Below are 26,218 nucleotides of genomic sequence, written 5' to 3'. Positions count from 1 at the left end.
TGTAACAAATTATGGACCACCTGGCTCTGTTTCACAGACACTTTGAGAGCCATGGGTCTAAGATACACTATATGGACAAAAGTATGTGCATACCTGATCATCATACCCATGTGTGCTTCTTGAACATCCCATTACAGAGTTGGTCTGCTTTAACAGTCACCACTCTTTTAGGAAGGCTTTCCACTAGATTTTGGAGTGTGGCTGTGGGGATTTGTGCCCATTTGACCACAAGAGCATTAGTGAGTACGGGCATTGATGTTGGAAGAGAAGACCTGGTGTGCAGTCTGCGTTCCAATTTATCTCCAAATTGTTCAGTTAGGTTGAGGTCAAGGGGTCTGTTTCCTACTTGGGTTCTTCCACACCAACCTTGGCAAAACATGCCTTTATGGACCCTGCTTTGTGCACAGGGGCATTGTCTTGCTGAAACAGGTTTGGGCTAGGCCACTCAGTGCAAGTGACAGGAAATCATAATTCTACAGCACACACAGACATTTTAGACAATTGTGGCAACAGTCTGGGGAACACTCAAATACGAGTGTGATGGTCAGGTGTCCAAATACTTTGTCATACAGTGCACATTATATATACACACAACAAGAAATTCAACTTATTCATTGCAAACTCTTAGCATCAATAAATATCAACAAATTAGTGCTACTTATCTAACTAAAAAAAATCAGCAAAATAATAATATATGCACGTTTAAAAGCTCTTACTTTGAACTGCTTGCCACAGGTTGAACACAGAAAGTCTTTGCGATCAGAGTGGCGCAGCATGTGCAGCCGCAGCTTGTCCGGACGGCAGAAGGCTTTATCGCATTCCATACACTGGAATATCTTTTCTGAGTGGAAGCTCCGCACATGCTTCTTTACCTGCTCATATTAACAATAATGATGACATGACATGTGCAGAGAAACAAGTTATTAAAGATAATTTACTCCATGGCTAGACTATCTAGAAAACCAACTCTAAAGGTGCTGTACGAGACCTGTATGAAATCCGTGAATGTCTTCTTGCAGGAGGGACAAGAGAAGCACCCATTGACCAAATGAACACTGACATGCTCTTTGAGCAGCTCCAGCCTGTCATAGGACTCGGCACAGAACAGGCAGGAGTAGTTGCGCTGCTCCAAGTGCATTTGAAGGTGTTCCTCCAGGACCGTACTGCTCAAAAAGCCTTTGCTGCATTGGTGGCAGGTGTATCGGCAGCCTTCCCGGCTGTGGTAGCGCATGTGTTGTTCTAGTTTATCCTTCTCCCGAAAGGCTTTTCCACAAAGTGTGCACTTGTAGGGACGGAAGGACTTCCTAATGAAGAGGTGCTGAAGGGCAGCATTCTGGGAGAGAGGAGTATAGGAGTGCGATGAGACAGGCACAAAATTGTTACCTGTGCCAAATTTTGTAATCACAAATTCAGAACAACCATATCTTATGCTATCTAATCGCATCAATGTAAATGAACCATTCATTGTGTATGATTATAATTCTGTGGCCAGATGGAGTACAAAAACACTGAAATAAAAGAGAAATCATGAAGATACAGGAGTTGTACATGTTAAAAAAACCACAACACTATGTGGTTGGTCCTCATCTCTAGTCTACATTAGACCTACCTGCAAGTCCACCTTAATGTGCAGCGTTGAATGTAAGATAAAGAAATATACATACATGCTAATGTTAAACAACACCACTCTACTTAAAGCAATATATTTTAGAGAATAGGGGAGTGTAGATACTTTAAGGGCCTACTCTTACCCGGATCCTCCGAGCACGCCTCATGTCCTGGGGAGTGACATGGGTGTCAGTAGAAACTGATGCATTTTGGTCCTCTTTATCAGCCTGTGAATCATTAGAAGCTGAGATTTGGGATTCAGCAGCATTCACATCATTTAGAGTGTCAGTCTGTCCTGCTTGGGTCTCTAATGTGCCACCTGTAGCAGTTTCCACAGTATCTTCTCCCAGCTCGTCCACCTTCAACCCATTCATAACCCTTCCTGCCTGTTCCTCATATGGGAGTTTTGAGAATGCCAGAAAGTCCTATAACCACAGGAGGTACAGGCTCAGTAAAAAAAGAAATGTGAAATTAAATAATGCTAGCACCGTCAGATCATACCTGGCTTTTATCTGCACCTTCTGGTGGAGTTTCCAGACGGATGAATTTGGGTCGTCTGCCTGGTCGCCTTCCAGTACTGAACCGTTTCCTGCCCCGTCCTCGCCTACGTGCTTTTGGCCTACAAAATGAAAATTAATTCAATGTATCCTAAAGCTAGACTACACAATGTAAAACAAAAAGGTTTGAACCTTTGTATGAGGTCCAGTTTGTCATCATGCATGTTAAGATGTTGTTGGAGCTGCTCTGAGCTCATGAAACGCCTGTTACACTCATAACATGGCCAGTTCTTCTCCTGCTCTCGTAGTACTAACAAGTACAGAACACAAGACTGGGTGAGTGAGACATTTTCAACACAAATAAAACAGCTTAACATGTATAAGATTACAAGAGTTAAAGAAAATTCCACCCTGAATTACTTTTAACTCGCATATGATCTTCAGTGGTATTCATGATTTTGAAGCTGACTTTTTTAATTTAAACTTGTCATCGACTTTCACTTTGGTTAACAGTTTCCTATATTACCCACAATGCTGTTCAGCAACCTTCTAATAGTGCTGCCAGCTTGAGTTAACTTTTGCTTTATTTCTTCCAAAAGCGGCAGGTGTGACAGCACTTTAGTCCTTTAGTCTGTCGAGCTCTCTCACTTACTCATCTGTAGACTCTGTTCAAACAGATCAGCTTTGAAAGCCTAAAGGTTCATGTTAATTCTGCAGTCAATGCCATTGTGTTCATCATCTCATAGATCACCAAGTACCAAAGTGTCTGCGGTAACTCAGAGCAACTGCATTGTATAGCTGCATTGTATTCTGGGACTGTGGGTCCAGTTTTTGCATCAATGTCTCCAACTACTTCTACACTGGATTTCTCATTAATATGATGTTGAACATCACTGAAAAAAAGATCTTACTCTTTTATTTGCAGTGGCTGTATATAAGATCTGACAGTTATCCCTTAAGTTTAATTGTTTTTCTTATTCAACACCTTTGTAACGTTTTGTGTCAGACATCCGCTAACATCTAACAGGAGTTAGAATCACTAAACACATTACAAAGATTTCAATATAAAATCTATCTAATGTGTTTCAGAATGAAGTTTTTCCTGGTAGTAAGAAAGAAGTAATAATAACAGCAATTTTGTCCAGTTTTTTATAGTTCTTGGCTAGCTTTCCTAACAAGTTGAAAAACATATAAAAAACCTAAATAAATAAATAAATAAATAAATAAATAAAAACAATTAATTACCCTTCCTCTCTTCTTCTGTGATTTCATGAATCTTTTTATTCACAAACTCTGCATATGATGCAGCATACCAGACCTGCAGGGAAAGACATGAATGTCCACTTATAGCTGCTGAAGTCAGTAAAAACACATAAATTTGAGTACTCTTCTACAACATACCCCCTGCTGATGCTCACCTTAAGCTCCTGTTTTGGTGGAATGTTTCTGATCGTGGTGTAGAAGATGTCGGAGCCATACTGATAGGCCACCAGGTTCTGCTCCAGGTGGTTTTCAGCAGGACGGACAAACATCATCCAGTTACAGCGATCTTCATCAGACAGGTTAATCCACAATTCCTCTGATCGTTCGCTGTCTTTTTGAGGGTCCAACATGCATAACTATACATTAAAAATGTAAACAGATTTGTTAGAGACCAAGATTAGAACTAGATAGGTAAAGTTTGAGGATAAACTTTGATGATGGCTTGACAAAGCCGGTCTGACAGCTTAAAATAGTTATCAGATTGAAATGTGAATGTAATGTGCAGTTTTAAGAAAGACAGACAGACAGATAGGTAGGATACCAATACCCGCAGAGATGAATAGATAGATAGACAGACAGGGTGCCAATACTTGTAGAGTTGATTGGATCGATAGTGTGCCAATATTTGTAGAGCTAGACAGAGTGCCAATACTTCTAGTGTTCATTAAATAGATAGGGTGCCAAAACATGTAGTTTATTATAGCCGATACATGTAGAGTTGATTAGACAGATAGATAAATTGACAGACAGATATAGACAAAAGACAGACAGACAGACAGAGAGATAGATGAAGTGAGAGTCTGTTACAGGTACATACATGATAGAGAGAGGGAGAGAAGAAGGGCTTCAGACCATGTGCACACCGGTGTGTGTGAGTTTTGACAGTTGGAGATTGAAATCTTGAACATTCTGAGTCAGACAAAGAGCATTCCATCAATGATCAATGGAACAGGCTGAAGGTCAGTACCAAATTTGGTGGATGTAACCTGAAAGCTCTGGGAGGAGTAGCGAATAAAATTAATTGTCTCAGAAAAAGCAGAAAAATAACTAGATAGATAAAGTTTGAGGACAAACTTTGATGTTGCTTGACAAGCCAGTCTGAAAGTTTAAAAAAGTTATCAGTTTGAAATCTGGAGCTAACATGGAGTTTTAAGAATAAAAGGGAAACAGATAGGTTAGAGTTGATTGGATAGATAGAAAGATAAACAGGGTGCCAATACTTCTAGAGCTGAATAGACAGATAGGGTGACAATACTTGTAGAGTTGATTGAATAAATAGGGTGACAATACTTGTAGAGTTAGATCGATAGCTATAGTGCCAATGCTTCTAGAGTAGGATAGACAGATGGGGGTGCCAATACTTCTAGAGCTGGATAGATAGATAGATAGGGTGCCAATAGTTGCTTAGATTAGATAGACACTAGTAAATTGATAGATGGAGAGAATGGTATAAAGACACCTGGAGAGACAGACTGATACATGCAGATAGATAGCAAGACTTTTAGTGTTTTAAAGACAGAAGGAGTGGGAGAGTGATACAGGTAGACGTGTATAATATGACTGAAATATGGAGAGAGTGTGTGCCACTGGTAGATTGATAGAGAGATGGATGCTGAAAGTGTGACATTAAAAGAGAGATAGATGAAGTGAGTCTCTGTTACAAGTACATTGACAGAGTGAGAGGGAGAGAAGAGGGGCTTCAGGCCATGTGCACGCAGGTATCTGTGCCAGTCTCTGAACATTTCATCAGTGTAAGTGTATGGGTGTTTTCTGGATATTTGATCATCCGCTAAAGGAAAACCATAAGTCCGATCAGTTAGGCAAAATAGAGCATCATCAGACTGATCAGCCTGAAGGACTGTACTGAGTTTGGTGGAAGTAGCTTGAATTAGTTATGTAATAGTAATTAGTTGTATTAGTTATTAGCTTGAAGGAGTTATAACGGTCATTGGCCAATCTGAGCTTCCCTGATGGGAATTCCGTAATTCTAACCAATTAGAAAAGTCATAACACACTAAGTCAGAACAGGCTGAAGGTCTGTGGTGAGTTTGGTGCATGTAGCTTGAACGCTCTGGGAGGAGTAGCATTTAGAATTTTTGGGTGTCAGAAGAAGAATATATATTTTTTTAAATAGACATGTACATTTCATGAAGAAAATGTGAGTGGTGCTTGCCATGGAAAAACTCTGCACTGGGCAGTCGCTACCATGATGCAAGTGATTGCAAGGGAGCCAAACCATAAGTCTGTATAATGTTCTGGTGCTGAAATATGGCTTATTCAAAATGTTATACGGTTGCTAGGGTGCTCTAAATGGTGGCTAGAGTGCTCTGGGTGGTTGGTAGGGGGTGGTAGCTAGCATCCCAATACTTTTGGCACTAGACAGCGTCCCAATACTTTTAGGCTTCCAGCATCCCAATACTTTTGGAGCTAGACAGCATCCCAATACTTTTAGGTGTCCGGCCGTGTGCACTCAGGTGTGTGTGAATTTTGACAGTTGGAGCCAGGCTCTGAACATTCCTCAATGTAAGTGAATGGGAGTTTTTGGGAAGTAGCATTGTCCGCAACAGGAATACCAGGAGTCCGATCAGTTTGGAAAAATAGAGCCTGACCAGTGTGATCGGCCTGAAGGACTGTGCTGAGTTTGGTGGAGGTAGCTTGAAAGCTAAAGGAGTTATAACAGTCAGAATTTTGTAATGCAAGTCAATGGGAATTTTGGCCAATTTGAGCTTCCATAAAGGGAATTCCGGAATTCCCATCACTTAGAAAGGTCACAACTCGAATCAAAACAGGCTGAAGGTCTGTGCCAAGTTTGGTGCATGTAGCTTGAAAGCTCTGGGAGGAGTAGCAATTCATTTTTTTTGGTTCTCAGAAGAATAAGAACAAGGGGTCCCCCTGTCACAGGGGGATGTAAGGCCCTTGCATGTCATAGCCAGAGCAAACTGGTAAACATATGTCTCAGTTTTAAAGTGTGGTGCAATAGGTACATCCATGTGATCAGTCCCCTATAACAAATTAAAATCTCAGTTTTGATCTAAGTCACACAATGCACAGCAAAGATATGATCAATATTGCAACACTTCCTGCTGCCAGTTTGTGGCGCTATGACCATGCCCCACATTAGTCACATTCATGTGTTCAGCCCCCAATATCAAATATAAAACTCAATTTTGGCCTAAATCACACAAAGCAAACCAAAGATATGAGCTCTTCCAATAGCTCATTTATATGCCATAAATTTATCAAGGCAACACCATTCAATATATCAAAAATCTGTTCACAATTTAGCATCTTCAATGTCTTGGTATGATTTTTGCCATGTTTGATGCCTGTGACATAAATCCCCTGGGAGGAGTATTTCAAAATCCAGAACATGTGTTTTTTCCAACAAACCAAAATGGCTGACTTCCTGTTGGGCAGTGCTAATACAAACCAATGGGGAAAATGTCTGCAATGGTGAGAACAATGTCCCCACCAAAACTTGTGATAATCGGACAAACTGTGTGGCAATCACTGCGATAAACTCATTCGAACACGTTAGCGGGGTGCTATGGAGTCCACTGGCCAGACCCAGGACAAATGATAAAAGAATTACAGAATATTGCCAATCTTTGATAGGTGTACCAAATTTCAAGAGTTTTCGAGTATTCCAAAGTCATGAAATATTCATTGGCATTGGCATTATTGGCATGTATGTAGCCTCAGGCCAGGTTTTGTACAAAACATGTGATGTTTGGTGCAAACTTTACATGAGACTGACCAAATATGATGCCGATCTGATGAAATCTCTAGGAGGAGTTCGTTAAAGAACGCCTGGAAATGGCAAAAAATGGAGCAGAATTTAAGAGAAAAATCAAAATGGCTGATTTCCTGTTGAGTTTAGGGCATGGGTTCAAGAGACGTTTTTATACATATTGACATCTTACACATGTTTACCGAATTTCGTACATGTAGGTGAAATGTAGCGCGAGGCGCACATCTGTGAAATTTTGTAGGTGGCACTTTCGAGCCATTTTGCCACATCAAAGTTAAATAACCAATTAAATCTCTCATGTTGCCATACTTTGATAAGTGTGATAAATAACTATTATAAAATGCAACATCACATCAATTAATGTCGTAAGACAAATGTATATGTAAAGTTTCATGGATTTTCAGCCATCTTAAGTCTCTCAAAACACTGCAGGAAACTTTGAAAATCCAAAATTTCATCCAACATGGCCAACTTCCTTTTGGGTGGAGTCAGATACAACCATGTGAACTTTGTCGCACTTGATGAGAGCAATGACTATGGTAAATCTCATGCACATCAGAGCAACTTCATCCCGATCATTGCCTGCATTCGGGGGCGCTATGGAGCTCCTCGACCATGCCCAACGTAACTATTACATTTTCACAAGGTTTGACGCCTGTGTCGAATTTCTTTACTTTTCACGCGATGCCTTAAAATCACACGAATGCATGAAAAAGAAATAATAATTTATTACAATAATAATAATAATAATAATAATAATAATAATAATAAACATGCCGAAAACAATAGGGCTCTGCACCTCCGGTGAATGCACCCTCTGGTTTGCACCGGAGGCAAACCATGCTGAGTAGGTACTACTAGGTTTCGGTCGTTAATTGATCGCAGATTGCGTGAGGGAACGTAAGCCTTCAGGAGAGAGCTGAGGTAGGAGGGTGCTGTTCCAGACAAGGTCTTGTAGGTGAGCATCAAGGCCTTGAATTTGATGCGGGCAGCTACAGGAAGCCAGTGGAGGAAGATGAAGAGGGGTGTGACATGGGTTCTCTTGGGCTGGTTGAAGATGAGGCATGCTGCTGCATTCTGAATCATTTGAAGGGGTTTGATGGAGCTGGCCGGGAGGCCCGAGAGTAGCGAGTTGCAGTAGTCCAGTTTTGAGACAACAAAATCCTGGACTAGTAGTTGTATAGCCTGTTCGGTGAGGTAAGGTCTGAATTTATTCATGTTGTTTAGGATGAACCTACAGGACTGTGCAGTTGTTGAGATGTGTTCTGTAAAGGTCAAGCTGTCATCGATTATCACCCCAAGGTTCCTGGCCATCCTGGTTGGCATGAGTATGGTCGAGCCAAGCTGTACAGTGAGGTTGTGCTTGATTGAGGGAAAGGCTGGGATGACAAGGAGCTCAGATTTTGCCAGGTTGAGCTTAAGGTGGTGTTCCCTCATCCAGATCGAGATGACCGAGATGCCGTAATAATAATAATAATAATAACAACAACAACATCAACAACAACAACTAGACTGGTACATTTCCTGAAGAAAATGTGAGTGGTGCTTTTGTGGCAAATTTCGGATCGGGCGCCAATACTTTTGAGAGCCGACAGCGTAGGGCGCCAATACCTTCGAGAGCCGGACTGATAGGTTGCTAGAGGGTTTTAGCATGATACTCGCATGTTTTAGCACGCGTTAGCACACCTTAGCATCGTGCTAGCACACCTTAGCATCGTGTTAGCACGTTTTAAGATCGTGCTAACATGTTTTAGGTTGTTTTAGCGTGTTTTAACATCTGCTAGCACGTGTTAACATCCTGCTAGCACGTGTTAACATCATGCTAGCACGTTCTAGCATCATGCTAGCATGTTTTAGCATCATGCTAGCATTATACTAGCATGTTTTAGCATTATGCTAACATGTTTTAGCATTATGCTAACATGTTTTAGCATCATGCTAGCATGTTAGCACTATGCTGGCCGTGTAGGGTGCCAATACTTTTGAGAGCCGGACATGGAAGGCGCCAATATTTCTGAGAGCCAGCCGTGTAGTGCAGCTATACTTTTTAGAGCCGCCCGTGTAGGGTGAAAATACTTTGGAGAGCCAGCCATGCGGGGTGCCAATACTTTCAAGAGCCGGCCAGGTAGGGCACCAATACTTCTGAGAGCCAAACAGATTGGGTGCCAATACATTTTAGAGCCGAATGTGTACGGAGGCAAAACTTTTAGAGCTTTCTCTTTAGGGGGCCAATACTTTCAAAACCCAATGCAAGTCTATGGGAAATTTTCCGAATTTGAGCTTCCGTAGCGGGTATTCTGGCATTCCGATCGCTTATAAAAGTCATAGCCCACCTCTCCTCAATAAGCCGATCGATTTGACACCTCACCCGTCGATCTCCGACAAATGGTGCGGGACGAGTTATGTGCCGAAAAAAAAGTGGAAGAAGAAGAATAATAAGTATGCAAGAGAACAATAGTAGTGCTTTTCAAGCACCACTAATAATAATAATAATAAGTATGCAAGAGAACAATAGAAGTGCTTTTCAAGCACCACTAATTATAATTATAATAATAATAATAATAATAAGTATGCAAGAGAACAATAGTAGTGCTTTAAGCACCACTAATAATAATAAACATGCCGAAAACAATAGAGCCCTTCGATTTGCACCGGAGGCGTGGCACCTTCCGTAGGGCCCTAATAATATTTGTGAAAAAACATTCTAAAAACAAACAGGGCTTTAGTACCTCCGGTGCAGGCCGAGGAGCAAATTCGACACCAACATGTGGCCGGTCAGTAGGGGGAGCTACGTGTGTGTGTGTTTGGTAAAGCATAACTATTCTGGCATATATTGGTATATTTAATGATTTACCTTGTATTTTCAATAGGGCCAGAATAACGCCATTTTCAGGACATTTCTAGGAGAAAATTCCAAAACGTGATGTGTACATGCTGAGTCTACTCCCTAAGATGTACAAGAGGATATGTGATATGAGCATGTCAGCTGAACAACGTCCAAACTGTGACACCTGTGTTTTATTCTCCATTTATTCTCTATGGGCCAAAAACGTGGCCACGGTTCGAACATCCTAAGTCAGACCGCTTACAAAAGTCATAGTGCACCTCTCCTCAATAAGGCGGTCAATTTGAGCCTTCATTCATGACAAGTTATGCACTGGAGGAAGAAGAAGAGGAAGAACAAGAAGAAGAAGAACAGAATATTGGCTTTGTCAAGCCAACATAAGTTTAAACAGGAAAACAGTATATTGGCTTTATCAAGCCAACATAATAACTTTAAACAGAAAAACAGTATGTTGGTAATGCCATTTAAATAGAACATCATATACCTTAAGTTGAAAGTGGGTGTCCTGCAATTCACCCTGTGGCATCAGCGGCCCCTCCACGGGTCCAAATTGAGTACGTTTGGGAATGCGCCTCTTGGAGAAGACACCTCCCTGGAAGTGGTCAATGTAGAGGATGAGAGGAAGGCTAGCACGAGCTTTGGACATCACAGGTCGGTTAACAATTGGGTAGAGAGGACCATGCTTCAAGCACACGCCTGGGTTGGCATTATTACATTCCTCACACCCTGTAATAAAAAAAGTTACAAACAATACAGAAGATGCTAGAACTAAACACAAATTTAAAATCCATATCTATTTTGACATTTTGCAACAATTTACTGTAATTTTTGAAATCTTTCATGTCAATTAAAAAATTTATTCAAGATCATTTATTGTTAATGTAGCAGTTTACTAGCACTAGCACAGTGCAAACTACATTTTCAAAATCTCTGAATCGCTGACCCTTTTATACTACAAAACTTCAATAACTTGTGATCAGTTGTTTGGTGTTATACACACTACACTATCGCATGCAGACAAGGCTCACACTCTGCATGACCTTTTGGTGCATTCAAGTTTTCCTGGGAAGTTCATATTTACAAGCTGGGAAGTCATAACTATGACGCCAGGTGCGTTCAAGTCACTTCGGCGCAAGATGGCGGTGTACCTTCTCTCAATTAACTACAAGAATATAAAGGATTTTTTTAACTACTTCTTGAAAATGAACAAAGAATCAATTTTTGAAGCCACTGTAAACTTTATTGTTGCATATTATGTAGTAATTGTATAATGCTATCGTATTTTGGGCAGGCAAATAGCTTGTTATATTGTAACTAAAAAAGCCTGATAAAGTTAAGCAATTTGCTTGTATTGCAATAACTTGCTGCATATACCAAACACATAATAACTGAAATCAGCTTCAAAGGTAAGTAAACATTAACTACAGACGTGGCATCCACTGATTTCACCATGTTTTCTTACCGACACGTCACCAACTCAGAAACTCAGGGCTCAAAGAAAATCCAGTTTCCCACTCGTAACACTTTTTGGTGTCATTCATGTGCGTTCAACTTATAAATATAATCTTTCTGAAATGACTTGAACACACCGTTTCAACTGTACAAAACCCTGCCATAGAGTGCCTGATCCCCAAATCCTGCTTCCTTCAAAAATAAATGTGAGAGCATTCAATCGTCTGACTGTCATTTTACAGAAATAAAAAAAAGTAAAAATAAAGAGAAATGTGAAGGAAACATCGATTGGGGAGAAACATGGGCAGCATATAGTGAAATGAAAAGTATATTATACTGTGTATATTATACTTAAGTATATTAGTATATTATAAAAGTATATTATACTGTGTGACACCAGAAATCATGTTCCGTTTGTGCTTATTTTTGCTGTTCCTCATGACCATGAGTGTATGATGTGCCAAATATGTGGACTCCTGACCATCAACCTGTGTGAAGTTGGCCCCCCACCCAATTCAAAATGTCGGCAAAATAGTCTCAATCGTTTGTTCTCCGTTTGTGCTGGTTTGTGCCGCTTTGGTTTTGGAGATATTAAAAGAATATTTATAGGTCATTCTGAGGTCACTCAGCCCCCCCACATGCTCCAAATTCAGCCCAAATAGTCTCAATCGTTTGTGCTCCGTTTGTGCCGATAAAAGCTTTGTTTTTGCGACTGTCTTTTTTTTAACAATACAGTTGAAGTAACCAGGTAAAATCCAAACGGCAAAACAAATCACATTAAATAGTCACATTCAATTAATTGTTACCTATCCACTGTGCGTTTCCAACTTTTAAGGGACACAGCGGATCACAGGATGTGTGAAATGTAACACGAACTCCAAAGTAAGTGTTTTTTAATTGTTACTGTGTATATATATATATATATATATATTATATATATATATATATATATATATATATATATATATATATATATATATATATATATATATATATATATATATATATACACACACACACACACACACACACACACACGTGAAATTGAATTACTGTGTACTATCAAACATCCTTTGATGCAAATAATGGACCTTTAAAAACTTCAACTTAAAAACACTTAACACTGACAAGCCACTATCTGTCTTCAAACCAAGACTTGAGTACAAACACCATCAAGCCCAACTTCCAGAATAGCAGAGACGACTTGTGTGTTGACTTGTGTGTGGCTTAGAACAAAAATAAAAAATAAATTTTTAAAAAAGTAAATTTAAACAATGCAATCAGTCTTTTGTGTATAACACAGAATGTGGGCTTTTTTTTTTTTCTGACATTCCTGTCACTCCACTTCTCCGGTCGTCATACATCTCCCAGACACATGGAGACCTCCTGCAGTAAGCCACATAATGTCCAAGAGCATCCTGGGTTAAGCCTCCTCTGAAAGCAATGACTGCCTTTAAAGTAAATCTCTCTCCTTGGAGCATCAGATTGGAGGGAAATTCACACAAAGAAAATTCTGTGTAGGTGATTCGCAGCTCAGTGTCAATCCACAGAAGTTCTCCCAGACTGTAACTGTGAGAAACTTTCCCTGCACAGAGCACTTTTCCTGAGGTAGAGTCTGTCTTGAATGCAGATGGACACTGTGACGGACTTTGGATTGGCCTGAGGCACGGGGACTCCGGAAGGTTAAGGCCTTCTTCCACCGCGGTCTGAAGGTGAGCCATGTCAGAAGCCTGCAGTACAGCAACAGAAGTACAAACAAATGGAATTTCCCTTGTGACTTCTGTGCTGAGCATGCAATATTGTGAGGAGCACTGTTGTGTGAAGGAAGCACCTGCATGTTGTGTCATTGACTTTTCAATGATAATGGAGATGTGGCACTGTGCATCGATTTGGACAGCACCAGACTTCAATTGGACAGCTTGAATATTCCACTCAGCAACTCTGCCCTCTGTATGTAGACCTGTGCATTCAGACTCTCTGTGGTGATTTTTTCTAGCTGGAGGAGGTTGTTGTCCACCAAGTCCTCACCGCAAACAATATTTCCAAAAGTGACACTATCACAGAAAGCACAACATAAGCATTGCCAAAAAGCATAAAATGTGAATGTGTTCAGCACAGAGATTCTTGATTTCCTGAGTTTAACAGGCTGTTGAGTTCCATTTTTCAATAGTTCCACGTTCAGTCTTTTCCCCCTCATGGATGGATCTGCACGGTGCCATCCAGGACAAGAACAGAGGTACGACTTCCTCTTCCTCTTTTTGGGTGGAACCACTAGACCTCTCCAGTTTTCAACAGCGTCTTCATCTGTTGGATGGATGTTTGTGACAGTGTCAGACTTCCCAGAACAGGAAGCATCCATTTCTGCTCTTCCGTCTACACTGCAAGTTGTGGTGGGTAGTGGATTGGCTCCTGTGATTATCACTGTTGCAACAGCTGCATCTTCTTCACCTTTTTGTTTTGCAGAAAAAAAATTTGCATATTGCCCTTAATGAAGGACAGATGTCGAGCAATGAATCGATTCACCTGAATAGGCAAGTTTTCATGCTTGAAAAGCCTGCGTTTGATGTTGTTGAACTCTGCTTCAACATTGTCTGAACTCGCGGTGATGTTGGTGCTTTGGAAGTGAGGGATCATTACCCCTGTCCAGAGTGGTAAGTAACTTGCAAGCCAGATTATATTGGGAATAATCTCAGGGAGGAAGTGCATATTATCATGATCACCATTAGCCATGGCAAGTGACCTGCTCTCCTTACATATGTATTTTATCCACTGCCATAGGTCTGTCTGTGTTTGGTCACATGGATCCACTTCTTCCATGTCCTCTAAATCTGGAATGATTACATACTCTTCTACAATTCGGGCTTTCAGGTATTTCTTGCACCTTTCTGATATAAGGGGGGCTACAGAGCTGTCGTTGCCCTCTGCTTCGCTGACAGCCACAACAGTAATACTGCATAGTAGCTCTCTTGCACTGTCCATGGATTGTGACTTGAGAAGCTGTGACATTGACCTCACAAAGAAATCTTTAATGTGATGTGTTTTTTTTCTTCAAGCAGTCCCATTGGCAGATAATCTTGATGCAGTGTGCAACATCAACCCGAACAAAACAAGGTGGCACTTTTGCTGACACTTTACCGAGTAAGACACCACAAAACTCATTGATGTAGGTCTTCAGATCAGGATGAGGACTAAAAGCCTTGACCAGAGCTCCGAGCAAATCCAGAGAAAATTCACTCACAACCTCTCAATGTGTTATTGCATTAACATTGTGTCTCTCTGACAGCATTTGCACCACTGGGGACACTTGAACTCTCATCCCCTGCCAGAATACCCTGATATAAGAAGATATGGCCAGACATGCCATTTGGTCTCTGTAGTTTCCTCACCACTGAGCCAGTTGCGTCAAAACTCACAGTGGGGTTAGTAGACTTCTTTGATAATGGCTTGTACATAAACATTTGTGTTTGACTCCAGTAGTGACAGAAAAACTTGTCCTGTCCAAGGTCTTTAATGCTACCACTGTGAGGTGCACTATATTTTAACATCTGCAGTGACAAAATAGGATCCTGTTCGCCTAATTCGAAGTAATTTCTCTCTTACTTTGCACAGGGTGGCCAAATTAGGCAAATGGCTTGGCTCAGGATCTCCAAAATCCATCATCTTTGTTGCCTCTGATGCCCTCCATACATTGGGTTCCATTCTACCCTCACACAGTTCTTTGGCTATCTGCACACACAAGTTACCAGACATCACATGCTTGGAACAGCCAGTGTGCACGGAGTCATCAGTGTTTTTAATTAAACAATTGAGCACCACTGGGCTGTTCATTTCAGGCTCTCGGTCACATTTTATGTGAATGTGGCCATGACATTCCTTAGAGTAGCCTCTGATTTCTATGTGGCTGATGGATAGACCTTGGCTCTTTTAAAGGCAAATGTGCAGGGGCTTTTCAGTTCTTGCCAAATGTGATGATTTATCACATGCGTCCAGACGCCAGGCCTCAAAATTGTGTATGCCCTTTTTTTGGGTTTTAGAGAACTTGTTTTTGTATTGAACTGTTTCAAGGATAAATTCAGTCCTTTTCTGAAATGGAACTGCAAGATCAAAAGTCCAGTAATCTTTTGGTCTGGGGGAAAGGGACCGTGGCTAAAAATCAGGGTCATCACTACTGCCACTTGTTTCATGATCACTTTCATAAAAAAACCCTAAAGTAGTCAGATGTTGTGTCTGTTCAATTTAACAAAAGTATATAGAGCCTTTGCAGTGATCTTGTTTTCTAGCTGCTCACTAAGCTCTGTCCAGATGCTCTGATTAGGACTATGGCCTCTTTTGATGAACAGAGGATTGTGAAAATGGAATCCCTGTCGACTGCTGGTTTCTTGGGCATCTGGGACAAGCAAAACATAATTACCCACTGAAATAATCCTGACTCAAAAAATGTCGTATACAGTATAAACCTGTTTTCATGTATTGCTGTATTTGCCCAAATACAAGGATAATAGAGTCATAATATATAAGGATATTATATCTTATATTAGAACCAATATGGTAAATGTTGACCCATAGATGCACAACGTATTAAAAAAAAACGAACATGGGCACCATGTGCAGCTGTTATTAGCATTTCATAGCTCCATTAGCCATATTAGTATTAGCAATGAGTTTTCTCTTCAATAAACATTGACAATCTTAGCTCTCTTGAATGTTGTACCATTATGATTGAAGTTAACGAATAATATTGTAACCGACAGTGTTAAAACATTGTACTTACAATGGCCAGAATTTTGATTTAGTAACTATATCGACTTTTCCTATACTATCTTAACACTAATTTCCACAAGAGTGTCTTCAACAGAAGTTCAAGACACCTAGTGGTGGCAGTGAAGTGTAGCAGATGATACTCTTTGTAAATAAATGAAAAGTTCTATCATGAGAGAACAGTGAATGAAGTAAAGATAATTGTTTATTGAACAAATGATAATATGAATGTCTTGAAAAAGTCTTCGGCAACTTGACTCTAAAAGTGTGCTCACACCGAGGAGATTTGCACCTATAAGCCAATGTCTAATATTTTAAAAATAGAAGCAGCACAAATGAAACTTTTAGTGGCACAAACCAGCACAAACGACTGAGATTATTTGGGGTGAATTTGGAGAATGGGGGTGGGGGGGGGGGGTTTGTGTGACCTCAGAATGACCTATAAATATTCTTTTAATATCTCCAAAACCAAACCAGGACATAAAAAACTTTTATCGGCACAAATCAGCACAAACGAAGCACAAACAATTGAGACTATTTGGAGTGAATTTGGAGTGAATTTGGAGCATGTGGGCGGGGGGGGGGGGTGGGGGGGGGCTGGTGACATCACTGTCATGGCTAACTAACTGGGTCCAATTTGGACATTTTCACTTAAGGATGTACTCACTTTTGTTGCCTGCGGTTTAGACATTAATGACTGTGTGTTGAGTTATTTTGAGGGGACAGCAAATTTACACTGTTACACAAGCTGTACACTCACTACTTTACATTGTAGCAAAGTGTCATTTCTTCAGTGTTGTCACATGAAAAGATATAATCAAATATTTACAAAAATATGAGGGGTGTACTCACTTTTGTGAGATACTGTACATCTAGATGTGTTAAGCAACATAAAACATACAACTTTTTGTTGCATATCCCTTGTTTGCAATAACTGCACCAAACCTGCAACTACTAACATCACAACACTGTTGGTTTCTTCTTCTGTGATGCTTGTCCAGGCTTTTACTGCAGCCTTTTTCAGTTGTTGTTTGCTTTGGGGTCAGTTCTCCCATCAATCTCCTCTTCAGGAGGTGAAATGCATGCTCACTTGCATTAAGGTCTGGTGATTAACTTGGCCATTCTAAAACCTTCCACTTTTCCCCCTGATAAAGTCCTTCATTGAGTTGGCAGGGTGCTTTGGATCATTGTCTTGCTGCATGATAAAGTTCCTCCCTAATAATTTGGATGCATTTCTCTGTGAACAAAATGTTCCTGTAAATTTCTGAATTCATTCTGCTGCTACCATCATGAGTTAAATCATCACTAAATATTAGTGTGCCTGTTCCAAAAAGTAGCCATACAAACACAAGCTACCTCCACCATGTTTCACAGATGAGCTTTTGATCATGAGCAGATTCTTCGTTTTTCCACAGTGTTAATCTCGGTTCCACAACTTTTGTAGCTCATGAAGAATAGTCATGGTTTTCGTGCATTTCTTTCACTATAGTTTTCCTTATTGCTCACTTTAACAGCTCATTACAGGTCTTCTGACTGTTCATGTTTGCAACATGGTACAGCATGGTATGGTATGAAATCTTTAGACTTACTGGATCATGTTGATCATTTCAAGTAATTATTTCACAAGGTTCATGTGTTAAGATGATCTCATTGAGCATATATTGGGAACCGGAATGTGTCTTCAGAGGGGCCTAGGAGAAAGTTTTATTGGTGCGCTGACCTTGAGTGAGCAGCCTGGTACAATGTTTTAAGAAAAGGCTTTTGTATGTGTGTGAGTTGAGTTGAGCTTCAATAAACTATTCCTCTTCTCCAAGTTTTGCGTCTTTATTAACCTCTTTTACCGGTAGCCAAAAAATGGCATTTTTGTCTGTTTTGGGGGTACCTGTGTTCAGCATTGATTTGTTTTGTGATCTCACACACCACAGTAGTGGTTAATGGCTCATATGAAAGTAGACACTTAAGACTCTAAGAATTAGCAGTTATTTCAAGTATTTCTTCTTTGACCTAACCTACCTGGGGCAATATATTCAGAATTTAAAAAAAAAAAAAAAAAAATTATTTAATTTTTTTTTTACTTTTAACACAAATGTTATATCTTCACAGCAAATGTTGATATCAACCCCATTCCTGGTCTCAAAGATGCCCCAAGTACTTGTCCATGAACACCCAAAATATAAGGAAGTTATCTCTAACCACTAAAAATGTGTGTAAGGTTATACAAACAAAGGTAAAAACCTCTCCAAATGGCACCAAACGTCTCCAAATGGCACCAAACGTCTCTAAATGACATGAAACCTCTCTAAATGGCACAAAGCTTATAAAAATGGCACAAAGCCTTTAAATATTGCAGACTTCTAGAAATAGAAACTTTTTTTTTTTTAAAGGCACAAAATAACCTCTCCAAATGGCACCAAATGTCTCCAAATGGCACCAAACGTCTCTAAATGACATGAAACCTCTCTAAATGGCACAAAGCTTATAAAAATGGCACAAAGCCTTTAAATATTGCAGACTTCTAGAAATAGAAACTTTTTTTTTTTTAAAGGCACAAAATAACCTCTCCAAATGGCACCAAATGTCTCCAAATGGCACCAAACCTCTCCAAATGGGACAAAATGAAAACAAATGGCAGTAGCATGAACTCTGTTACACAATGTGTAATTTCACACACACAAAAAAGTCTGAAACATACTTATAAAATATAATGTTTACTAAAAATAGTGCCAGAAGGAGCACATGCTCTCCAAATGGCTCAAATGATAGACACACAAGTGACCCCTCTCCTCTGACTTCTTGGGGGGGGGGGGGGGGGGGGGGTAGATAGAGCCCCTCAACTCAATCCACATAGTCTTTCTCCAAATAAATAAATAAATTAATAATAAATAAATAAATAAGGAGCCGCCGCTATAAGACACCGATAAATAGCACGCCGAGCGAAAACCAGTAGAAAACTAGCGATCAGAAAAAACTTCCAAACATGCAAAAACCTGCTGTATAAAGTTTTGCAGGAACACCACTAGAGCGGAGCTGCCATTTCCTGATAGTTTCTCTGCATGGCCCTGTAGCGCTGTGCTGATTGGCCTGTACCGCTGACACACATCTCAAGACGCACGCGTAAAAGGTTTAGTTGTGCTGATTACGCGTTTGATTTTCTCAGCCTCTGAGTGGTCAGTCATGTCGAGTTTGGGTTTGTTTGAAAGCTAGAAGTATCTACAATTGGTCCAAGTGGGTGTCAATCAAGTTAGACTGGCCGATTATAATTTAGGAGGCGGATTGTTCAGCATAGCCAAAGCAGATTAACTTTTTTTAGATGGTGTCTCAGTTCAGTTTATGGCTAATTACTAAATTCCAGAGGGGTGGTATACCAAAACACTTAATGCATTTTGAGGACGACATTTGTGACTAAATATGGAACTTTGCATTTGTTTTCTTCAATAAAGCTGATGGACTTTATACCGATGGAAATGTGCATGATTTATAAAACTGCGAGTGAACTGGATTTTCGTCTATGTAGGTACTGTAAGGTAGTAAACGTTTATACAGTCCGATCTTTGGTTTAAATTTTATAATTTTATTGTGGCAGTTGTATACGGTGTTTTCCTATCAAAAAAGCTTTAGTTGTGCTCTCCGATTTATCTCTGTCTCAATGTGTTCATGGAGAGGTGTGAATTGTTTGCCCAGTAGGGAGCTCAAACTCCACCCTTTTCCCATCCCCCTGCTCACCAGGAGTTAAGCACACAAACTGTACACACAGAAAGCCACAAGTGTCCTGACTAATCTTGTACCAGAACTGCGGTGATACAATAATTCATTTGTTTATACTAATTGAAAATGTCCGATAAGTCGTTTTCCATTCCGCCGGCGGAATGAACGCTAGTGTTGGGGCGAAAGGGGTTAAGAAGAAAACAGATCACAATCACAATCTATCAGCTCATATCTGTATTTGTTTGTGAATTCCAACCTGGCTTTCCGATTCTTATTGTTGATGAGTGTTTTGCATATTGTGGTATGGCCTCTATATTTCTGCTCTCTTCTTCGACTGATGGATTGTGATATGTTCACCTCTGCCCTGTGGAAGTTGTTGTTCATGTCACTGACTGTTGTTTTTGGGTTTTTCTTCACACTCCCACAAATGTGCGATGTTATATGTCATTTAACACATCTACATACCATCCCAATAGTTTCTGAGGGGACTGTAATTGCAGAGTGGTTCACACTACATGATTCATCGCCAACAAAATCAAACACTCCTGATAATACCAGAGCCTCTGCGATTGCACTGACCCATTCATGCTGCAAAAGAGGTGTTAGAAAGTTTGTGAACCCTTTGACCTGAAACATAATCAGTCCTAAAACTTGATAAAGAGAATACAATTAAACAAATGATGCAAAAATATAGTTTTTACATTTATTTATTGAGCATTACATTAAAAATCTTTGTCAAAAAAAGTATGTGAACCTCTAGGAGTACAAGTTAAATTAAAGGGCTAACTGAAGTCAGGTGTTTCAATCAAGGGGATCAGGCATGAGTTTAGCAAGCCCTCCCATGTTTCATGAACATAAACTTGGATCTTCACTATACAAAGTCTGGTCATCATACAGGTTTACGGAAATGTGTTATGCCTTGATCAAAGGAGCTTCCTAAGGATCTCAGAAAAAGAAAGAGTTATCAATGCTCACCAGGCTGGAAAATGTTACAAAACCAAAACCAAACTAAAGAGACCACCAATCCACTGTGAGACAAATGATATACAAATGAAGAAAATTCAGCACCTCAGCACTCTCCCAAGTAGTGGCCATCCAGCAAAAATCACTCCAAGGGTGCAGCAAATAATATTATGGGAAGTCACATAGAACCCCAGGGTAACATCTAAAGACCTACAGGCCACTCTTACATTGAGTAATGCCAATATTTATGAGTCCACCATCAGGCAACTACTGAACAGGAACAGTGTGCATTGCAAGATAACAAGGAGGACGTCAGTACTCTCCAAAAAGAACACTGCTGCCTATGTGAAGTTTGCTCAAGACCACATGGATAAGCCAGAAGGCTATTGGGAGAATGTTCTATTGACAGATGAATCCAAATAAATGAAAAGCGTTATATTTGGTGAAAACATAAGAAACTCATCCCAACTGTGAAGCATGGTGGTGGCAGCATCCTGGTTATAGGGATGCTTTGCAGCCTCAGGTCCAGCATGGCTTAACGTTATTGATGGACCCATGAAATCTGGATTGTACCAGCAAATTCTACATCAGGGTATCTGTCAGTGAACTGAAGCTTAACCATAAGTGGGTCATGCAGCAATACAATGACCCTAAGCACATCAAGTCTACAAAGAAATGGTTAAAGCAGAAGAAATGTAACATTATGGAATGGCCGAGTCAATGTCCAGACCTTAACCCAATAGAACTGCTGTAGAAGAACGTAAAAAGCAGCTCAGGCAAAGAAGTCCAACAAAATTCCCCCAAAAGTTATTGTTTCTAAAGGGGGAATGGGGGGGTCCACACCAGTTACTGAAAGCAATGGTTCATATACTTTTTCCGGCAAAGATATTTTATGTTGTATACTTTTTTCTCAATAAAAAAATGTAAACACCATAATATTTACATTTACGTCATTTGTTTAATTTAGTTAAGGGCTAGTTTTAGTTTTAATATCTAGTTTTAGGACCTAGATGACAATGTGATCACATTTCAGGTCAAATGCATGCAGAAATGATAAAATAATAAACAATAAAAATTGTTTACCAAATTGCAGCATAGCACATTCAGCCTGTCATCTGTAACTAATGTATCAAGGACACATGGCACAAAAACTTTCACACTCTAAATTACATTACTTAGGTTCTGCACTCACAGAGATGCTGAGGGGTGAACGGTTGAGGTGGCCTGGGTTCCCAATCATCCAGTTCTGAATCATCTCTATTATCATCATCATCATCATCATCATCATCATCTTCTTCTTCATCCTCAGAGTCCACAGTAGAGTCTGTAGCTGCCAAGGGACTGACTGAAGGCTCTGTGATGGTAGGGAGAGTACTCCGGGGCAGCTGATTCTGAGTGTGAAAGGAAAAAAGGGATCCAATTCTTGATAATAATCATTTAAAGGAATAATGAATAATAAATCTTTGTGAAAAAAAAGTGAAAAAAATCTTTTAATTCTCCATTGATCCACTCCCATGTACTTGATCAGACAGCACAGGATCAAAGTTTGTTTGTTTGCTTCTATTTTTCTGCACTGAGCAACAAAGCTAATGTAGCTAGGATATAATGAGACTCAAAATATTTTCTATAAATATCTGCCTCAAACCATATACAGTTTTTATTGTCACAGAAAGTTGTCGGTCTGGTTTAAGACCAGTATGACGTACTGTAAAATATAAAAAATTAACAAAACTTTACAGTTTGGCTGAACAGATTTTGACAGTTTTTGTAAGCCTGTTTATTCTTCTTGGGTCAAATATCGGTCCTTTTTTTCCCCTCAGCAAACAAGCTAAAGAAGTGTCTCTTCTCTCTTCCCAGGCCACAGGTGTGGGAGCAAGGCCCGGGAAGGTGTGTTGGCATTGCGGGGAACCTGGGCATTTACAGGACCAATGCCACCTGATGTAGGGGTGGATGTTGGTCCGGGTTCCCATCACGCCACAAGCTTCCCCCATTCGAGCTGGGATGCAACACATACTGGTGAGTATACAAGGGGGTATATACACCATGCACTGGTGGCTTCGGGCTATAATTAAATCTCAATTCACCCATGCCTGGTTCAAGATGAGGCACTAGATACAATATGCCATGTGAAGGTGGTGTGTGCATGGGGATGTGCATGAATATCCACTAGTTGCCATCATGATTCAATTCAAAACATACTGTAAAATAGAGGTGGCAGTTAGTCCTTGCCTCACCCATCCACTGATTTTGGGGATAAACTGGCCTGTGTTTCAGACGTTGTTAAGGGTAATGTGTGTGGATGAGTTCTGCAACAGTGTAGCATAGGAAGACAGCATCAGGAAGGCATGGGGAGGGCCCTGCCCACTCTCCCATTGGGGGAAAAAGCCCTCATTGATTTCCCCTTGGAGCAGAAACAAGACAAAACTCTCAAATAAGTATTTGACCAAGTGAAAGTAATTGATGGTCAGCTGGTCTATTTGCAGCAATGTTTCCAGGTGGTGTGTGACATGTTATGGCTGTCAGCTGGTGAATCTGCTGGCCACCCCAAAAGTGCCACAGCACCCCATTTCATTAACTGAGGTCCTCTTGAAAAAAAATTGGTATGGACCTCATCTGGCCATCGCAATAGACTGCAGGAGGGCAATGCTGTTTGTTAGTCCTGGTGTATTACGCAAAACAATACCCAGAAACCATGCCTCTTTACAATCTCAGCAAGCAGAGTTGTGGAGGCACTTTTCAAAATAATCTCCCAGGTCAGGATGCCAAAATAGATTCTGTCTGATCAAGGCACCATATTTATGTCATGCACATTTGCAAACAATATGAATTATTAGGAATTCAATAGATGCTCACCACTGTTTACCATCTGTAGACGGATGGCCTGGTCGAACGATTTAAACAAACATTGAAAAATATGATTTGGAAATTTGTGCACAATAATGTTTGAATTTGGATAAGTGGATCAAACCCCAAATAGTAAAATAAAGAGAACTTCTGAGTTGTCCCAAGCCTGCGTCCTGTTTCCTTGTTTCACACTGAACACACTGAACGTTACATCATGTTTTATGATGATCACTCAATAGTAACTATGCTTACTGAAAGCTGACTGGCTGATGGCAGTGATGTGTTTGAAATAATCAAGCAGTCATTAAAAATCCACTTACAGATTAGCATAATGATGCAGTACACCAAATTCATCATAATAGGACATATGGCTCCTGAGAAACAGTTATATGACTTTAGCTCTGCCCCCTTTGTATGACCATACCCCAAATATTGGCGGCCATATTGTTTACAAATGTCATGTATGCAATTATGCAAGTATGCAAATGTGATGCACACACTAACAAATTAGACCATATTTTCCTAGGAAACACTCGAGCGGACAGTGCAGCAAAGCAAGCAGCTGCATCTATGGTCCCAAAACTCAAACGAAAATAATCACTCCTTCTTTACAGCTTTCAGACCTCCAAGCACGAGCTACGGATGAGGAAAAGGCTGTGTGGTGCAAAGCAGGTTGCACGGTTGTTGACGGAGTTTGGCGATGCCCCCAGGGCTGTCCTTGTCTTCAAGGTTGACGCATGGCAGGGACCATGAGTCAAAAGGGGGAATGATAGCTGTGATAAAGCATTGGTTTCTCTAATTAGTCTTTAAAAAAAAACAAAAAAAGTTTACACTGTTTGCACAACTCATAACGTGGGTTGAGGTTTGAAGGTAGAGAAGGCCACGTCCCTACATCCTAACAGGACTCAGACGCTGTAGTGATAATGATAATCTCCAGTGATAATTGCACACCTTTTGTGAGCCATGCCCTTAAGTAGGTGGGTGAATATTTGGGTATTGAATTAAAGCAGCACTGTGCATATCATCCAGATAGTGGTGGGGTGGTAGAGGGAGAACATGGGACACTAAAAACAGATTGAGCAAATGCTGTTCTGAAACAGGCTTAGAATGGGCTTAGCCCCTTTGGGATACTGTTTGGGAGACCTCCACACACAGGAATTGGACCTGTGACAGCTTCTCTTCCCGACGCTGCAGCATGTGATGATGTAATGTTAAATTACTGTGCAACCCTGTCCTCTGCTCTGCACTCTATCCACAAGCAGGTAAAAGCGGCATTTCCAGCTCTAGCCACGGTTCCGCTGCGTGATCTGAAGCCCAGAGAGTGGATCGTGATCAAGGACTTCCACAGGACCAGGTGGAACAAGCCACGGTGGTCTGGGCCATTCCAGGTTCTCTTTGTCACTCATTCAGTGAAAGTCAACCAGAGAGCCACATGGATGCGTGCGAGCCACTGCAGGAGAGTGCCAGAGCCGAGCAATGCACTGGAGAAGACGGGACTTCGACAGGAGGACTAGAAAGTGATTATCAAGAGGCCTCTAGGAGGACCGACGCTCACGAGCGACGATCTGCATATACACACCCACACACATGACACACTGCACTCACACACATTCTCACACCAGTTCCTTGTGGTTACACAACACAAGACACCAAGTGGTATCTAGTAGCCTGCGAAATCACAGACATGATGTTTTTGGAGAAAATGTTGACGACATGGAAACTGTACTCTTAGGAGGACTGAACTTCATTAGTGCGTACTATATAGCCACGTGACCAGGACAGAGGTTAGATGATGTGACTTTGGTACCGCACCTCTTATGCCCCAAGTCTCTTGACCACAGACTTCTGTTGAAGACTAGACACAATCATTAGACGTCAACCTACACATCCACTCACACATATAAACCTATTCCTAATCGTGCACCCTTCTCCTGGTATAGGTGGTATCTGTTAGTAAGCCTGTCATTGAAATAAACTCACAAATCACTGGGACCGTTCTTGACAACACTGGGGGTCCGGGGGTAGACCCTTAAGCTGGAAAGATAAACCAAAGCGTGATATTGAAGTTTATTGGGTGGAAGAATTAATGATCAATCACGCCAATCACATCGTTGCAGCAGAAAGAGTACATGACACGCACACTTTTACCCAAATTTGGTATTTAGCTGATCGTGGTGACGGGACTAAGTGCCTAAGGCGACATGATTTGTATAGGTCCCACATAAGCCCACGAAGTTCTTTAGTAGACTATTGCTGCAGATTGGACAACAATTAGTAGTTAAAAGCCCGTATGCCAAGATATTAGCCGCCTTTGTAAACCATTCTGCATCACATTTTGTCATAAGAATCACTGCCAACAGTGCTACCCACACATCATCACACGACTCCTCGTCACGCAGATACATAATGGTTATTCTATCATTGAACACATGTGGTCTGCAATACGCAACCGTCCACAGACTAGCGAGACGGGGTTCGATTGGCTGAATTCAGTACTCGGGGGATGGAGCTCGTGGATATTAACCGTCTGTC

At 40.7% G+C, this 26,218-nt stretch overlaps 1 protein-coding gene across 3 annotated transcripts in view; it reads right to left on the bottom strand.

The window, feature by feature from the left end:
- Nucleotides 1-26,218, bottom strand: part of prdm10 (PR domain containing 10) — an 86,552-nt gene that overhangs the window by 19,523 nt on the left and 40,811 nt on the right. For all 3 annotated transcript variants that reach the window (XM_053623281.1, XM_053623282.1, XM_053623280.1), the window contains 9 exons: nucleotides 22,035-22,233; nucleotides 10,449-10,690; nucleotides 3,524-3,724; nucleotides 3,351-3,423; nucleotides 2,298-2,415; nucleotides 2,110-2,227; nucleotides 1,752-2,033; nucleotides 989-1,333; nucleotides 717-872 (listed from right to left, as the gene is read on the bottom strand). In XM_053623281.1, the coding sequence (XP_053479256.1) occupies nucleotides 717-872; nucleotides 989-1,333; nucleotides 1,752-2,033; nucleotides 2,110-2,227; nucleotides 2,298-2,415; nucleotides 3,351-3,423; nucleotides 3,524-3,724; nucleotides 10,449-10,690; nucleotides 22,035-22,233 (1,734 nt within the window). The remainder of the gene's footprint in view (nucleotides 1-716; nucleotides 873-988; nucleotides 1,334-1,751; nucleotides 2,034-2,109; nucleotides 2,228-2,297; nucleotides 2,416-3,350; nucleotides 3,424-3,523; nucleotides 3,725-10,448; nucleotides 10,691-22,034; nucleotides 22,234-26,218) is intronic.

This window comes from Ictalurus furcatus, chromosome 4 (genome assembly GCF_023375685.1).
Source record: "Ictalurus furcatus strain D&B chromosome 4, Billie_1.0, whole genome shotgun sequence".
Taxonomy (NCBI): Eukaryota; Metazoa; Chordata; class Actinopteri; order Siluriformes; family Ictaluridae; genus Ictalurus; species Ictalurus furcatus.
This window is presented reverse-complemented; position numbering and strand designations above follow the sequence as displayed.